General features: G+C 47.6%; 1 protein-coding gene across 7 annotated transcripts in view; it reads right to left on the bottom strand.

The window, feature by feature from the left end:
- Window positions 1–18,522, bottom strand: part of ABLIM3 (actin binding LIM protein family, member 3) — a 105,914-nt gene that overhangs the window by 44,733 nt on the left and 42,659 nt on the right. For all 7 annotated transcript variants that reach the window (XM_005870448.2, XM_005870449.2, XM_005870450.2 and 4 more), the window contains exons 4-6: window positions 11,454–11,637; window positions 9,437–9,549; window positions 3,157–3,283 (exon numbers count right to left, since the gene is read on the bottom strand). In XM_005870448.2, the coding sequence (XP_005870510.1) occupies window positions 3,157–3,283; window positions 9,437–9,549; window positions 11,454–11,637 (424 nt within the window). The remainder of the gene's footprint in view (window positions 1–3,156; window positions 3,284–9,436; window positions 9,550–11,453; window positions 11,638–18,522) is intronic.

Below are 18,522 nucleotides of genomic sequence, written 5' to 3'. Positions count from 1 at the left end.
GTCAGTCCGGTTTCTCACCCAGATTTCCGTGAGGATTAAAGGACGTGACCCAGGGCTCGGCACAATGCCGGCCTCTAGCGAGCACCTGGCAAGTGGCAGGCAGAGGAACCCCCGTGATTGATGAGAAGGGTATTCAAGGAGGACGTGTGGGGCTCAGCTATCAAGGATCAATGTGGAGATAGTTGGGAACTTGAGAGCGTTTAGTTCAGTTCTGGGCCCTGCGTAGCTCTAAGGACTGGATCTGATGACATCTCGCTGAGTGCAGACGTTGTTTGTGAGAAGAGAGGAACATTTCCCCCACTTTTGGGTGTGACAGAACTGGCTCACACACAGGAAGACTAAGGGACAGGCATGTCATTGTTCCACCTCCAAATTGTTGCCATGCTGGGATTGCTGGGAGCCCACCCTGGGCAGCAGGGCAGTCACTGTTTTCCTGAAGGAGAGGCAGCAGTGAGGACCGAGGCCCAGCAAAGTCTGGAGGTGAGACTGTTGTTTGTGGGTCCGTGAGACAAGCCTCCCTCACTCTATGGGTGTGGGAGGGTGACTCAGCAGGGGATAAAGTCATTTGTCAGGATGTAGGGACAACGAGCCAGCAAAGTTTGGGTATAAATGCCAACACCACTGCATTTGGACCCCTGGGTTGATAAGGCCTTGGGGAATTTAAAATATATATGATTAAAAAGAGAAGCGAGCCCTAGCTGGTTTGGCTCAGTGGATAGAGCGTCGGCCTGCGGACTGAAAGGTCCCAGGTTTGATTCTGGTAAAGGGCACATGCCCGGGTTGCGGGCTCAATCCCCAGTAGGGGGTGTGCAGGAGGCAGCTGATCAATGATTCTCTCTCATCATTGATATTTCTATCTTTCTCTCCCTCTCCCTTCCTCCCTGAAATCAATAAAAATATATTTTTAAAAAAGAAGCGAAAGTAAAATTAATACTTACTAGGTACTTATTAGGTACGAAGCACAGCTCTCTGAGCTTTTACACAACACAACCCTATGAGGTAGGTCATCTTCTTATCCCCATTTTTATAAAAGGAAACTGAGACTCGAAGAAATGAAATGTCTTGCCAAGGTCATGTGGACTGGGCTTCTAACCTAGGCATCGATGCCAGAGCCAGTGCCTCTGAGCACCTGCCATTCTGCTGCTGGACAGAGGAAGAGCCCAGAGCTAGGCTGCAGAGGCCCAAGGTGTGGTGGGCAGTCTAGGCTGGGCCTCCTTGAGAGGAGTCTGAGCAAACCCTTACTCCCCAGAGAATTCTGACTTAGGCTCCCAGACTCACTAAGGGCACTCCTGACTTGGCAAGCACAGAGGAGAATGCTAAGTCCTACTAGCATGGCGCTCAGTATGGTCTCAGTGATGCGACCTCAGTGCACCTCCACAGCCGAGGACCCTGCTGCACCTGTGCACACGCCGGAGCTTCAGGCAACAGGACGGATGTGCCCCACACCTCCCTACCCTTGCTCAGGCTGGGCATTCTGCCTAAAAACTTTCCTTTGTTGTATTTTCAAATTTTATCCCCTTTCTAAGGTTCAGCTCAAATACCACCATCTTTCATGAAGCTCTCACAGATTCCACTTCCTGCTGGCTAGAAGTGATCCCCCCTCTCCCCGAATATTCCAAGCCCTCGCTTGGGCCTCGGACACAGACCAGTGCTGCCTGGCCAGTATCCATCTCCCCTTCTGCCAGTATCAGTGCCTCGTCACCCCTCCCCATTGCAGTTACTGTGGGCCACAGAGGGCTGTGCTCTGTCTCTAGGGGTCACATCCTCCTGGCCAGTGATTGGTCAGAAATGAGCATGTGACCCAAGGGGGGCCAAGTCAGAGCAGCCCATGGGATTTTTGCTCGAGTTCTTGGAAAAGAGGCCTCGCTCTCTGCAATGCTGAGCTGATAGAAAGAAAGCTTAGAGTTGCTGATGCTCATCTTACCACTTGGGGAGGGTGTACTTGAGAATGGATTCAATACAGAGGAAAGCAGAGGGAGGAGGAAGATAGAGATAGAGAGACAGAGACAGAGACAGAGAGAGACTTCTAAAGTGCTAGACATCTCAGTAAGCCCCTGGATTCACAACGCTGGGAGCTAGTATGCCTCTGGCCTTCCTGTTCCTATGAGTCAGTGAACTTCCATTTTTTTGCTTTTAAGTGAGCTTGAGTTTGGTTTTCTGTCACTTATGATCAAAAAAGGTCTTAAGGAATAAAACTTCTCCTGAGCTCCCTATCACATATCCCCTGGGGTCATAATTCTCTATGTGTATAGCTCATCTCCCTGTTAGACTGTAACGTTCCTGACAGCAGAAACCGTGTATGCTGCACTTCACATGCTCACTAGGTCCCAGTGTCGGGCCAGAGAGTGGTACCTCGGAAGTGTCAAAGCTGCGAGCGTCTGTGGCATAATTCCATTTAGGTACTCGAGTATAAATGTGGTCACTAGGTGGCTTGTCTAATGCTGCAGTGTGAAGCCGCTAGGAGCTGGGCCCCCTCTCCTGATGGCTTTGTGTGGCCATCAATCATCTCCTCTCACCTCAATTGAACTCATTCAACAACTAGATTATTGGGTTGGGCACTGTGCTGAAGGCAGCAGTGGATAAAAAGAGTCCCCACCCTGGTGAGGACAGACATTAAATATTACCGCTGGAGCAAGTTACTCACTCCCCCGAGCCTCAGTTTCCATAGTTTTTAAAATGGGGATAAATACCTCATGATGCTAGTTATGGGGTTTAATGGAATAATCCATATATAGCAGTTACTATGTTCCTTGTACATAATAACTCAGTTAATGGTAGCAAGTATAATTATCATTACTGAAAAGTTAACATGGATAAATATGTAATTGCAAATGGTGTTAGCCTGGATGAAGGAAACAGAGCACTATGAGGGCCAGTAGTGGGGGACCAGAGGTGGTAAGAGATGGTATGAGGACAGCGTGGCACCTGTGACCAGAGGGAAGGGAAGGAGCATGTGAAGAAGGGAGAAGAGCATCTCAGGCAAAGGAAACACAGTGGGAGGCTCAAGGTGGGTGAGATACTGTCTGAGGCTGTGATGTGGTAGCTGGATGGAAATGAAGGGAGATGATGCTAGAGATGCAGGCGAGGGCCAATGGGGCAGCCTGGCCCAGGGAGGATGCCCAGGCCCAGGAAGCCGGCGGGAGGGGAGAGACCCACTTGCTGATGTACTCCCCGGTGAGGATGACACTGCAGGTCTGGCACTTGAAACAGCTGACGTGCCACTGCTTGTCCAGCGCCAGGAGCGACTGGCCGTGCTTGATCTCCTCCTTGCATCCGGCACAGTCTGCAAACACAAGAGGACGTTGCTGAGGAAAGCATCCCGGGCCCCTTGAGCACTGCCATCATCTTAGCCCAGGTCAAGGACACCTCTGTGAACACGTTTTCCCACAACAGCTCCCGCCCTGGCCCTGGCACCGACCAGAGCTCCACTGGGGGAGAGGAAAGGCCACTGGAGCCCTGGCTTCTGGACACTAGTGTGAGGGAGAAAGAAAGGCTTCCCAGGGTTCCTCCGGAAAGTTCCTGCTTGCTGACCTGAACACTGTTCATCCAGAGCGGGCCCTGCGCTGCTTCTGGCCTGCTCTCAGGTAGCGAACAAGCCCATGCTGCTCTCCATGACCCGGACCTGCAGCATCAGCACCACCGGGAGCTGCACACAGGCAGCAGCGAAGGCCCCACCCAGACCTACTGCATTTTATCAAGGCCTCGGCTCACAGTAAAGTCTGAGAGGCACTGCTCCAGGGGATAAGCTTAGAACCTATTTTTTCTCACCCTTAGGCTGAATGCCCAATGGCAGTGTTTTGTGGTTAAATCTATTTTCTCGCCTAGCACCATACTCAGCCTGAGAATAAATGAGTGTGCCTTACAGCACCCAGGCAAGGGTAGCATTTACCATGCCGGGCCCCTCCCCAGTGTGCTCCTATACCAAACGTTTGCCTCCCCAAGCAGCAAGGATGAAAACGTCTAATGCAGTGGTTCTCAACCTGTGGGTCGCGGCCCCTTAGGGGGTTGAACGACACTTTCACAAGGGTCGCCTAAGACCATCGGAAAACACATATATAATTACATATTGTTTTTGTGATTAATCACTATGCTTTAATTATGTTCAATTTGTAACAATGAAATTGGGGGTCACCACAACATGAGGAACTGTATTAAAGGGTCGCGGCATTAGGAAGGTTGAGAACCACTGGTCTAATGAGACTGTCCCAAACCAGAAAGGTACCCTCACTCTCTGTCCCCGTCACCCCAGAACGTGCACTGGGGCCACAGAATGTGGGGGGCCCGGCAGCTGCCTGTTGCTCAACCAATGTCTGGGGAGGGGCAGGAAATGGAGCCAGCGTCCAAGGTACTTGGGAGATTCTGGGAATTGGGGCCTAGCCAACCGGATGGCCCACTCTGGAGGAGGAAAGGGTCACGAGGCAAAGTTTACTAGAGGACAAGCCTCCCTTTTGGCTCCACAAGACAAATGCACCTCGGAGCAGTGGGGAGAAAGACACTGCACGCCACGTTGGGAGAGCCTGGCTGGAGGCCCTCACATCCAGCTGAGAGCCAGTCCTGGGAGAGAAGATGATGAGTCTGCATGTTCAGGAAGGGGGTGAACCCCTGCAGGCTGTGGGAGGTCGGGGCCCTGATGAAGTGTTGTAGGAGGCGGCTCCCACAGTACCCGCCTCTTGGCTGTCAGCATCTTTCTAACATCACTTAGCACAGGCGAGGGGCAGGGACATTTCTGATTGTAAGATGCTTGGAAGACCCAGGCTGAATTTCAGATGGCGAAACATCAATGATGAGAGAGAATCATTGATTGGCTGCCTCCTGCACGCCCCCCACTGGGGATCAAGCCCGCAACCCAGGCATGTGCCCTCGGCTGGAATCGAACCTGGGACCCTTCAATTCGCAGGCCGACGCTCTATCCACTGAGCCAAGCCGGCCAGGGCTGTCAGCATCTTTCTAACATCACTTAGCACAGGCAAGGGGCAGGGACATTTCTGATTGCAAGATGCTTGAAGACCCAGGCTGAATTTCAGATGGCAAATTCCAGAGGGGCTCAGAGTTCACAGAGCATTTGGTCCCAGTTTCACCCAATACAGGAACCTACAGCATTCTTGACAGTTGGGCACCATCCTCTGCTTAACCACCTCCAAGGGTGGGCAGCTCACCCCTTTGAGGAAGTCGACTTTCCTTTGGACTAGCAAGATGACCAGCACTGCCTTCTTTATATGGAGCCCGGACCCAACTCCTGTGACAGCCCTATTTTATGAAACCAAGAATAATCTACCTCTTCCCCCACATGACACTTCCTTCAAATATTTAAAGGCAACTACAGTTTCTGTCTTATTCTTCATTTCTTACACTTTGCTTTTTCTTGCTTGACATGGTCACCCACTGGTCAAATTCACTTGTGGAGTCCATGGACCTGGGCATGTTATTGGCCAACAACACGATTCCTTACCTCTCTAGCAAACTTACTTGAAGAGCTGCATTCTTTCATGGACACCTTCTAGTAATGACTCCCATCTCTCTAAGTTGTAGTAACCTACCTGGGATGAACTGAGCACCTTGAGTTAAAATTTAGGAGGTGGTAGTATAGTGGTTAGAGGTTGGGTTGAGAGTTTAGAGTGAGGAGAAAGAGGCTGGCACAGGGGAGAATCCCAGCTCTCCCACTTAATAGTTGTGTGACTGCTAGGCCCCAGCTTCTTCATCTCAATCTTTTCCTTATAACTTTGGTGTGAAGATGAACTGAAACCAGGCCTGTGAGGACTTAGCACAATGCTTGGCACATATGTGCCCAATATGTGATTGCTGATTATTATTTCATATTCTCATGTTTTTATCCTATATTCTCTGCATTCTCTAATGAGGCCAGAAGCAATATCCCTATTGTAGGGAAGGCCTACTGACCCTGAGAACTCTGGGATACCTTTTCCACGTGGTTTTTCTTTTCATGTTAAACTGCTGGCCCTCCATTGTTCTGGCTTCATATTTATCAGAACTGTTTTTGCCTTTCTTTCTCCTTTCATTCAGGCATCCGATCCAGGAGCCCACAAGTCTCATGTCGTAACCACACCCTGTCCCTAGTTGGTTTCTGTAAGCCAGCTGTCCACTCCTCATATGTTCCTCTCTATTCCAAAATTACAACCTTCAGCTGGCAGAAGGTACGATGCCTCCACCTGTTCCTCCCAGATTCTTCAGTTTATTGAGGTCTCTAAAGACCCCAGATAGACATTTTTAGTTTTTTTTAACTGCTTCATTCATTTCACTTAGATCAGCAAAAATGAGTGGGTTTTGGGAGTCATAGCAAGCTTCCCATCTTGTTTTAGGCAATTAATCCAGGCACAGACCGCCTTTCTAAATTAGCAAATCATGTGTTTGATAGAAGGTGCTATGGGAGTAGCCTCCATGGTAATGCCGCTACTGCTGCTGACTCCTGTCAGTGAAGTCTGTGAGGAAACATTTCTTCTTCCTATGGAAAGAGCCCACATCTCTGGGCTCACATCCCAGTTCCATCACTTACTATCTGTGTGATTTTGGACAAGTTATTTATGCTCTTTGAGTCTCATTTTTGTCATCGATAAAACAATTACTCTTATCTCCCTCATAGAGTTGTAATGATTAAATGAGATATTATATATAGGAACCTTAGTGTAGCCTGGCTGGTGTGGTTCAGTGGTTGAGCATCGATTGTGAACCAGGAGGTCATGGTTTGATGCCTGGTCAGGGCACATACCCGGGTTGCGGGCCCGATCCCCAGTAGGGGACATGCAGGAAGTAGTCGATCAATGATTCTCTCTCATCATTGGTGTTTCTATCTTTCTCCCCTTCTCCCTTCCTCTCTCTGAAATCAATAAAAACATTAAAAAAAGAAAACTCGATGTATTTCTGGACAATAGTAACAATAAATGTTAGCAGTGGTGGTGGTGGTGATAGTTATAGTGGTGATGGTGGTGATAATTGTGGTGGATAATGATGGCTGTGATGGAAAGAAAACTCGATGTATTTCTGGACAATAGTAACAATCAATGTTAGCAGTGGTGGTGGTGGTGGTGATGGTGGTGATGATTGTGGTGGATAATGATGGCAGTGATGATGATGGTGGGGGTGAAGGTGATGGTGGTAGTGATGGTGTTGGTAGTTATGGTGGTGATGGTTGTGATGGTGATGTGGTGATGATGGTAATGCCACTACTGCTGCTGATTCCTGTCAGTGAAGTCTGTGAGGAAACATTTTTCTTCCTATGGAAAGTTACATGATTTTTCCCTATTAACAGTTCCTGAGTATTCTTCTTGACCTATTTTCATTAGATATAACTCCTGCTTTTCCAGAAAGTCTTTATTCACCCTCCAGATAAAACTTCACATTCCTTTAGATGAAAAATACACCACATTTTTCCTCCTTTTTCTTTTTCCATGATCCCTTCCTCATCTTAGTGCTCTTTAGAATTTGGTTTGGTTCCCTCTTTCCTTTGGGAGCTCAGCAGACCTTCCAACATTCCCTCTAGTCATTTGCAGCAGTGACAGGGACGACCTTCGGGCAGAAAACGTTTCTATGACACGTGTGTTCTGTAGATGCACAGATTGATGTCTTTACTTTGTGAGTAATGAGATGAGCCATAGTCCTGGGTACTCCCCCCGGAGTTCTGCCCATATGCTCACTTGCTTCCCATTATCCATTCTTCCTCACCTTCCTCTACCTCCTGATCTGCAGAATTATGGTGGAGACATTGAGTAGCCTCTCCTTGAGGATACATTCACATGCAAGAATCCCACACTCAGCGAGGAGTCTCCCACCTGTCCGAGATCCGATGCACACAGTAACACACAACACAAGCTGAGAGAAATAACGATCGATTCGGGAATCTTCTCAGTTCACCTTTGACGTGCTTTCTAGATTAAACTGCCAAGTGGACAACATACCTCACTTTATATTAGGGAGCACTTTACGTACTATGATGTATGTTAGTCCGATTCCTATACATTAATACATTTGCTTTCTACAAAGCTGGGTAAACTGAGCACCAGGGAGGCTACATAACTGCTTTGCATCACGCAGAAGGCTGGCAGGCCCCTGACTCCCAGCTCCCTTCTCTCTACCGCCTCACAAGTGGTTCCACTGGCCTCTGGGTACTTCCGCAGCATTAGTCGCAGGGCCATGGTCCCGCATCCCAGCATCTTGGCCTTGCTGTCTTTCTGCATGATGCTTTCAAAGAGTTATGAGAGATCACAGTGTGTGCACTCAGCCACCTTGAGATGGAAACCTGTTCAGAGCAGCAAATGGTTCTTGGGAAGAGCTGTTCATCCTACAAACAGATCCAATTTGACTGAAAGGAAGGAAGGGTGAGGGAGGGAGCCTTCCCATGGTCTTTCTCTCCAGCTCACCACCTTGGGAGGATTCTAATGGAACCCCTGGGAGCCGACCCTGCTGACTCGGGTGTTGTGTGCTCACCCACCTCAGTAGGATGTAGCCCTAGCATGCTGACTCTGCTGGTGCTATGGCTGACAGCCCCCCGCAACAGCACAGTGATGCAGCACAGGAAGCTAATGGGTTTTCATTGATTCTGCCGACAAGGCCAGCGAGTGTCATGTAGCATGAAGGAATAATGGAGCCTGGCGTGGTTTACTGAGACCCAGGGGGCTGGGTCCCTGTGTATATGTCAGCAGCCCGACAAGGGTGTCTGGGAACAGTGAGTTAGACATCTTACTGCCAGACACACTTGAGTGGAATGGACACTCCACAAATTAGAATGACTGTTCCAAGGAACTCTTGATCCTTAGTTCCCCTCCCCCCAGTCTGTGGTTTAGTGATAAAATATAACGTTTGCTATAGCATGGCAGATGTCCTCCCCATCCCTAGATGGTGATCCTCAATCTTCTGAACAGAGAATGAATCACCCAGGATGCTTATTAAGAATGAAGATTTCTAGGTTCCTTCCCATAAGTCCAAAGTGGGCCTGGAACTGTTTTTCCCAGTTCTGCAGTGGCGCTGATGCAGTGGTGCACAGAACACACGCTAGGAGACACTAGCGCAGCCCTTGTGGTTCGCTCCCACATGTTCTCTTTTGTAAGGCATGTCTGAGAATTCCTTTTTAGTGGGGCTTGTAAAAATGGAGAACCACTGGCAGCAAAACACTTGGTCAGCTCCGTTGGGGTGCCCTTGGGAGGTGGATACAGAGGGGAGATAAGCTCAGGAGCCCAGCTCATCCCAGAAAAGCCCACCCGATGGCACAGGCCATCACTGTTTATAGTCAGGCAGCTGCTCTCCCTGCATTTGTGCTTGGGGAAGCTTGTCGGTTTGGGCCACATGCCAACTGGGTCATGATTCAGAAGTCCTCCAGGGTGGGAACCTCCTGCACGTCTCTCCAGGCCTGCAGGAGCCATTAATGGAGCTGAGACAGGGGAGCCCTGGGAGACAGGGAGGTAGGTGCCCAGTGGGGAGGACTCACGGCTTGGTCCACGAATCTTGATGGGTTTACTGCTGGTCATGGACTGGGAGCACGTCTGACACACACACTCCTTCCCGCTGAAGGTCACTTTGTCTCCAATGGGGAAAGGCTTCCTGCAAGGGGGCGAGGGAGAGAGTCAATACGTCTTCTCTGGAGGGATTCTGTGTCTACTGGTGCTCTGACAACACGCGTCCTCAGAGCTCTTTGGTAACACAGTCAGCTTGCCTTCTAGAGCCACCAGATAAATTCAAGCACCGTTCATAGGGCCAGGCTGACTAAACCACTCGGTCAGGGCCAGGGCCAGAACTGGAGGCCCACTTGGGCTAGTTACATGATTTCAACATGGGGAGAGTCAGGACACTTCGTTGAGCATACATTTCTCATCAGGTGAATGAAGTGGTTAGTAACTCCTCGAGTTTGTTCCTTCTTTCCGGGACTGTTTGCACCCCAACCTGATTTATCCCTGCACGGCTAAGAGAACTCATTCAGCTACTGGGCTCACCATCCAGGACCTTTAGAAGTCCACAAACCACCTCTTCCTCCCGCAGCTTGAGTTCTCATCTATGCAGTTTGAGTCCCACAGCTCTGAGCTCTCAAGCTCGTACATGGCCGTCCTCCCTAACTAAGTATACACTGCATCCAGAACCCCGCACTGTCCATCCCACCACCCAGCTCCTCTTGCGCCTGGTTTGGGACACTTGTTGATACAGACTCAGAGCATAGCCCCTGACATAGGCTCCCAGTGGCTCCACTGCCCTTGTGTTAGCAGCGTGGGACAATGGAGGGTGTCTTGGGGGCAAGAGTTGGGGAGCAGCATTTGCATAGTTCAGGCATTGACGCATGGTAAAGGGACATGGCATGACTTTGGGGAGGTACCACATCTCTATGGCGCTTGACAACATTTTATACTGTATGGACCCTACTGTGCTAACCTCTGGTGGGTCTGGGAATCCAGAACCCAGGGCCCAGGTTTTAAGAGATAGAGGATGAATGAATTTCACTTCTTTCACACTGTCATTGGTCTCAATAAACAAACCCTTATCAGAAGTAACTAACAAGTGGTTATTTTATGGGGAGGATAATTAATCTATAAACTCCTTTTCCAGTTTAAAATGCATATATATATATATGCCAATCATGTTTTACTTATACGAGGATAATTAATCTATAAACTCCTTTTCCAGTTTAAAAATGCATATATATATGCCAATCATGTTTTACTTATAACTTAATCAGAACAGTCCATTTCATTATAATGTATTTATGGGCAGGGTTGAGTTTTTGTTTATTTTTATCTCCTTAATGTGGTACTTGGCATACAGTGGACCCTTAATGTACGCTTACTAAGTTAACAAGTGATTGGTATTCTGGGAGAGGGAAGGAGTGAGATTTCCTTCACCTATCAGATATTCTGAGGCTAGATGATTATCATTGTGATAATGAAAATGAAAATAAAAGCGGACACAATTATGTATCAGTCACTGAGCGAAGGTCTTTGGGTGCCTCATCTCATTGATCTTCATGAAAACCCAACGAGGTTGGAATGGTTTTGATGCTCGTTTTACTGATGGAGAAGCTGAGGCTTAGGGAGTGGGGTCACTTGCCAGGATCCCGGAGGAAGGCTATACACAGATATCCCTGTAGCACAGGTGGCTGAGGTGTGGGAGGGCGGCCAGATGCACGGCTTCCAAACTGAGTACTGAGGCTAAGGAACTCAGTGGTTCCTTTGAGCCTTTTGATGGGAAATGAGAGGGTGAGTGTGGGGGCTCAGGTCCTCACTATGCCTTCACTGCAGGACAAAGTAGTGTTTTCCATTAGATCACATTTGACAGAAAGGGTTCAGCTGTTAAAAGGTTTGAAAACCACTGGGCTGTCGGATCCTTCCGCCCCTGAGATTCTAGAAACCCAAGTGTCCAGCCTAAAGCCCAGGAAGCCCCAGAACTGCCCGGGAAAGACCATTTCTTCCCTTCCCTGGGGGCTCAGCAGAGAATCCGGCCTCCGAGGGCCACCCGCTCACCTGCACAAACTGCACACGAAGCACTTGGGGTGGTAGGTGCGGCCCAGGGCGGAGATGACCTCGCCGGTGATGAAGTCCCGGCAGCTGTCGCAGCGGGTGCCATAGAGTTGCTGGTAGTCCTGGGTGCAGATGTACTCCTGGTTCTTGAAGAAGAAGCCCGACTGGGCCAGGCCGCAGCCACACACTTGAGGAAACGAAGAGGGAAATAAGAGCAGATTGAGTCCTGGGAAGGTCTGCAAGCATGAGGGTCTTGTTGGAGACAAAGCCAGTGTCTGATTTGGTCATGAGTGACCAAGAATGGTGGCACATCAGACTCATGGGTCTTTGGGGCCAGTGTTCCTTAAAGTATGGGCTGAAGACCACTCGCATCAGAATCACCTGTTGGGCTTTTTAAAATGCAGATGCCTGGGCCTGAACCAGACTCCCTAGGGCTGGGCCTGGGATCTGCTTTTTAGCACACTCCCCAGCTGATTCTGGTGCACGCTGACTGAGACCACTGATGTTGTACAATCATCTCAATATGGATGAAAATTTATGGCCATGTGGCTCATGCTATGCTACATAGCTGATGCATCATGAATTTGATAAAGAATCATTCAGCTATAAATTTCTGGGGCACTTCTTACCAGCATGACTCTGGGCTAGGTGTTTTAGGTATGGGGACCATGCACTCGAATCTCACACTGGACTCAATTTACGATGGGAGTGGGATGGATGATTTGAAGATTATAATCTGTCCTCATCATAGCCAAAAAGGGTGCATCTGTTCCCAGGCATGAATGATAAACACAATCCCCACACTGTGAAGAGCAATAATGTGTGTAGAGCGAAGATCGTATTGAACATAAATCATGGTGACAGGCCATCGGCTGGTGTAGGTAGAACATTCTGACAGTGGGGAGGAAAAGGGAGCACTACCAGTGCGGGAAGGATCAGGGGAGGCTTCTTGGAGGAGGCAGCACTTAAGTTGAACTTTGAAGAAAAGAATAAGCTAAAGCATAGAGCAGTGGTTCTCAACCTGTGGGTCGCGACCCCTTTGGCGGTCGAACGATCCTTTCACAGGGGTCGCCTAAGACCATCCTGCATATCAGATATTTACATTACAATTCATAACAGTAGCAACATTACAGTTATGAAGTAGCAACGAAAATAATTTTATGGTTGGGTCACAACATGAGGAACTGTATTTAAAGGGCCAGAAGGTTGAGAACCACTGGCATAGAGGCAGGAAGTTGCAAGTGATATTTGTGTGGAGAAAGGGCTGGGAAAGGAGTGGTGTTTTCAGGGATTGGAGGGTAGTACTACATGGAAATATTGTAGTACTACCTCCTCCAGTTGGAGGAGGGCCCAGGTCTAGGTTTGTGTTATACTAAGAAGCTAGGAATGGTTTTTCCTTTAGTTTTTAAAAACTTAAAGCAGTTTTTTTCCCCAAAAAACATAGACATATACAAAAGTAGAGAGAAGATGTTAATGATTCTCCATTACTCAGTTGTAAAAATGATCAATTATCTTGGTAGCTTTTGAATAGAGAGGCAACATGATTTTATGAGGCATTTCATTAGGTCTTTTGGGATATCCTTGTGGACAACATGAAGATGTATACAACAGAGAATAGAAGAGCAGGTGGCTATAATCATAGGTGTCTGAACAACTGAATCACATGTGACTGTCTTCCCCGAAAGGACTTAGGAAGGTGGGAAATGAGATTTCCTCAAGAGTGGAGTTATGAAATCAACACATAATGGCCAGAGCAGAAAGAGGCAAAGTTTCTTCCAAGAGATCAAATGGCTCTCAGGGCCGCCAGAACTGCTGAGTGTATTGATCCAGCTAAAGCAAGGATGGGCCCTGGCTGGTTTGGCTCAGTGGATAGAGCATCAGCCTGTGGACTGAAGAGTCCCGGGTTCCATTCTGGTCAAGGGCACATGCCTAGGTTGTAAGCTCAGTCCCCAGTGAGGGGCATGCGGGGAGGGGTGGAGGGGGGTCCAATCAGTGATTCTCTCTTATCATTAATGTTTCTGTCTCTCTTTCCCTCTTCCTTCCTCTCTGAGATCAATAAAAATATATTTTAAAAAATAATAAAGCAAGAATGGGACATCCAGGAAGGGGCTGGTCAGCAATCAGAGGCCTCTGGAGAGTCCATTCAAACCCTCAGACCAGCTCCCTTGTTCTGAGTGCATTCACCAAGCAGCTGTCTGATCGTTTGACTTTCTACATAGATTGCCTTTGGGAGAGAAGTGGCTGGTTAGAATAACGTGCACTAGAATAATGGGGAGTTACAGCTCTTGTTTACGTTAATAAACAGGCACTCTGGTTTTCTACATTGGTTTCCTGAGGATTTTATTCGCATGAGTCAACTTTCTCAAGTGTGGCCAATAGTGGGGAAACCAATGAGACAGAGTTTCCAAGCCTGTAAGTGTGAGGACCTGGCTTGGACAGATTGACATCACCCCAGCAAATACCACCCCATCTTGAATAAGGAAAGTTGTTCTGCAAAAGCAGCCAGGTTAAAAAAGGAGCGAATTCCAGGTGAACGCCAGAAATATTTCGCAAGTGTTTGTTCACCTTGCAGGCCAGAGGCAGGCTTGCAGGGCCAGGGTGAGTGAGGAGGGCAGCCTCAGATGTCACAGCACCAGGGGGGTCAGTGCAGCACAGCAGGAGGCATAGTGGTCTGGGAGACAGGCCCCCTGGGCTTTGGTCTTGCCCTGCCACTAACTCTCTGGGTGACAATGAACTTGGCCCTCTCTTGTCTGGGGCCTCAGTTTACTTATATGTAAAATGACCCGAATTCTTCTTTTGACTACCATCCTGTGAGTCCAGGGAGAAGGAGAGCTTCCTTCAGGGCTCATGATGAACCTAAACATTTAAAACTCGGTGTGAGGTAGAGCTGGAGGCCCTGGAGCCCACCCCTGTGGAGAAGCAGGGCGAGTGGGTGGAAGTGGTGGTAGAGGTGAGAGGTGGGAAGGGTTCTTTTTCCATCAGGCTTCATGAAAATTCATCACATCAAACAATGCGGGGCCTGGAGGGCAGGCAAGGCCAGGGTACAGGCTGTTCTGAGGTGTGCAGGTGGCAGATCAATTGACTTCATGGCTGTGGAATTAGTTAGGTCATGGCTTACGACCTCATTGGAAACAGCTCCTGTTTTTTCCCTTCTTTTTTCTTTTGTTTCCCCTGACAACTCCACCCCCAGAGTCACCTCTCCCAGTGGAGAAAACCAGGAGGCCACAAGAAAACTTAGAACAATCAGTTCCTTCTTTTCCCCCAAGGAGCTGAAGGAGGAAGTTCTTGGTAGAAAGGATGCTAAGGCTGATAAGAATCTCAGGAGCTCCTGGAAGTACAGTGGGGAGCAGGGGGATGGAAGGCGATCTGGCCCATGACAGGTGTCTCTGGGGCTGAGCAGAGCCCTACATTCCAATAATAGGAAAGGCCCCACAGAGGGTCTGCAGTGCAGAACTGATGTGGAATCAGCATACCCAGGCAAGTCATTATTATTCCGGGAATCAAAAATATAAAATCTTGCCCTGGCCCATTTGGCTCAGTGGATAGAGTGTCAGCCTGTGGACTGAAGAGTCCCAGGTTCGATTCCAGTCAAGGACACATGCCTGGGTTGTGGGCCGATCCCCAGTGTGGGGCCTGCAGGAGGCAGCCAATCAATGATTCTCTTTCATCCCTCTCTACCTCTCCCTTCCTCTCTGAAATCAATAAAAATATATTAACACACACACACACACACACACACACACTCTGAGTGGCCAGATTATTATGATCATCCCATCAGTACAATGAAGTGAATTAGTTATGCAAATAATAATAATAAAACCTTGAGAGTATTTGCTTAGGAAGTTTTCAATATTCAGTATTTTTGGAAGTGTCAATGAAGTATTGATGGGGTGCATAATAATCTGGCCACTCAGTGTGTGTGTGTGTGTGTGTGTGTGTGTGTGTGTGTATCTATACTAATAAAAGGGTAATATGCTAATTAGACCTGGAGACCTTCCGGGAGACCTTCTGGACGTCCCTCCGGACAAAGCCATGGTGGCGGGGTTGAGGAGGCTGGTGGGAGGGGCAGTTGGGGGCGAGCAGGCTGGCAGGGGGGCAGTTGGGGGCAAGAAGGCCAGCTGGGAGGGCAGTTGGGGGTGAGCAGGCCGGCAGGCAGAGTGGTTAGGGGTGATCAGGCAGGCAGGCAGGTGAACAGTTAGGAGCCAGTGGTCCCGGATTGCGAGACATCCCCCGAGGGGTCCCAGATTGGAGAGGGTGCAGGCTGGGCTAGGGACCCCCCCCCCCAATGCACGAATTTTGTGCACCAGGCCACTAATATATATATCTATCTTAATTTTAAAGAGAAACAGCTCAAATGCTTTGACAATGGACAGAATATGAAAAGTTAGAAGTGCTTTGAGAAAATCGAGAATGAATGCTCACTGTGAACACAGAGCCTAGAAGGAGGACTTGCACACCGCCTGGGCACGTTTCAGTGGGAGATGTACTGTTTTGCGGGTCACTGCCCATGTTCCTATTCTACCACTCAGATGCGACTTTGAAAAAGCTGCCTCACCTCTTTGGAGCTCAGTTGATTCATTTGTCAAATGAGGTGGTTAGGTGGTAACTGAGGACACATCCAGATCTGAGAGTCCAGGATTCTGGCATATAATTCTGTTGATTTTCAACTTTTCAAACAAGACTGAGTTTTATGAAATTTAAAAACCAAAACATTAGAATGGCCCCTGAGGGTGATCTAGCTCATTACTTAAAATATTTAAATTATGAAATACATTATGCATGCAGAAAATGTATAAAATATGTATGTATCGTTTAAAGAAGAAAAATAAAATTTACTCCTAGGCATCTGTTGCCAAGTTTACGAAATAGAGCATTATCAGCACCTTGGGAGCCTATTGGCCTCTCCCTAAAGCATCCCTTTCCCACATTATCCCAAATTATATGTTTGTTGTTCCCTTGCTTTTCTTTATAGTTTTACTCCCTGTGATGTATCCACAAACAATATAGGGTGGATTATGGATAGACATTTGATACAAGTTTTATTCTCTTCTACCCAGTGCCAAAGTTGGTACAGGTGTGTCTCAGTACTGCCTCCTTCTCCACAGCCAGTTCATTTCTCACTCATCTATACTTTGAGAGTAAGACCTTTGGAAGGGGAAATCTCAGGCCTCCTATTAGAGTCCTACTTTGGCCAGGCTCCAGGCTTCGCCTCCTGCTCTCCATGATCCACATAGCCATCAAGGTAAAAGCTCAAGGTCTTCCAGGTTTAGCATGAACCGTCAGGATTAAATCTGGCACTGGCAGTCACAGCAGGATTTCTGCTTTTATTTTTGCTTTTCACCTCTTCCTTTCATGTCAGCACAGTAGTGTGTATTAAAAGAGTTGTAAAAGAAATTCATAGAGATTTTAGATTTTTCAAATGAGGTTATTTAGTATAACTAATCCCTGGAAACAAAATCCTCTCATTTGTTTCATCTCAAACTAAGCAAGTTGACATTGAAAATAATACTCTTTTCTTCCTCCTTAAAGTCCTACCTAAAGATTCTACCACCTCCCTGTGATAGATGTCAAAATGGCCAAATTCTTCCCTTCTCTGCATCCACACCCTAGAAATCTGATCTGAAGATCCACCCAGAAAAGGCAACATTTATTTCTCAGTGATCTTTTTTTTTTTTTTGCAGATTTACTTATTTATGTATTATTATTTTTCCTACTAGTTAACAAAATTATACAGGTTTCAGGCGCACAATTCTACAACACATCATCTGTACATTGTATTTTGTGTTCACCACCCCAAGTCAATTCTCCGTTCATTACCATTTACGCGCGCCCCTTATCCACCTCCCTTTTCACCACCCCAAGTCAATTCTCCGTTCATTACCATTTACCCCCTTATCCACCTCCCTTTCCCCCTCCCCCCAGTATTTCTCCATAATCTTGAATCTGGGTTGGCCATTTGACTTGCTTTAGCCAATGGGACATTAAAAAGTATGACAGAAGCTGAGGCTTGAAAAGGTCTTGCTGATTGCACTTGAATTCTGAGACCACCATGCAAATGAGTCCAAGCCAGGAGGCTGGAGGATGAGGAGCCATATGGAGCCACTCAGGTCAACAGCCTGCCAAACACAGCCAGCTCACCCACCACGTCATCATGATGAGGCAGGTAGAGATAAGCAGAGCCAGCTCAGACTGGAAGAGCTGCCCAGTTAACCCAGAGAATCATGAGCTAAAAGATTGTTTTAAACAATTGAATTTTGGCATAAATAAAAGACAACAGATACATTCTCTTAAGACTATAATTGCAGAGTCATAGCTCAAACCTCCTTAAAACAATTCTGTTATCTTTGTCCTACCTCAATTTCTGGTGATATAAAAATGGTCACTCACTAAGGTACTCTTGCAGGTCAACTTGCATTAAAGGGGTTTTCAAATTCCCAATATAAAATTTAAATCACATCAATTAAAATATATCCCATTTATGCTTCCATAAACAAATTGGGGAATATTTAATTTGTTTGCTCAGAGCTGAATTCAGTTAGATCCCAAGGAAAGAAATCCAGGATTTTCCTCAGTGGCAGGGGAAGTCAACCTCAGATACATGAGGCTGAGGTTGGAAGCAGTTACCAAAATGAAAAGATCTGGAGGTTTTAATTGACCGTAAATTCAATATACATCAATGGTGTGGAGTGGCTCCTCAGGAAGTATCAGTCACATAAATGCAGTTCTTCACACTGTCATGGAATAAATGTTCACCTCAGAGCCATGTTGAATTTTAGCCAGGACAGCTTGCTTTTTCATTCACTCTCAAATGGATTTTTAGGCACAGGGCAGGACTTTTTTAAGAGGTGTAAGGTAAGCATGCAGAATTGCCTTTTTCCTTCTGGGTCAGCACTATCATTCCGGGGTCACCAGGCTCCCTCTCTCACCCCCATATCCCAACACTTCTCACCCTCTTCCCTCCCTCTTCTCTCCATACTGCTTAAGAGAGAATTATTATAACAGGCTCGAGGGAAGTCTCTTTAGGTCTCTCTCTCTCTCTCTCTCTCTCTCTCTCTCTCTAATCTCTCTCTAC

This window comes from Myotis brandtii, unplaced genomic scaffold (assembly GCF_000412655.1).
Source record: "Myotis brandtii unplaced genomic scaffold, ASM41265v1 scaffold32, whole genome shotgun sequence".
NCBI lineage: Eukaryota > Metazoa > Chordata > Mammalia > Chiroptera > Vespertilionidae > Myotis > Myotis brandtii.
Note: the sequence above shows the minus strand (reverse complement) of the source record. Positions and strands in the feature narration are given on the sequence as shown.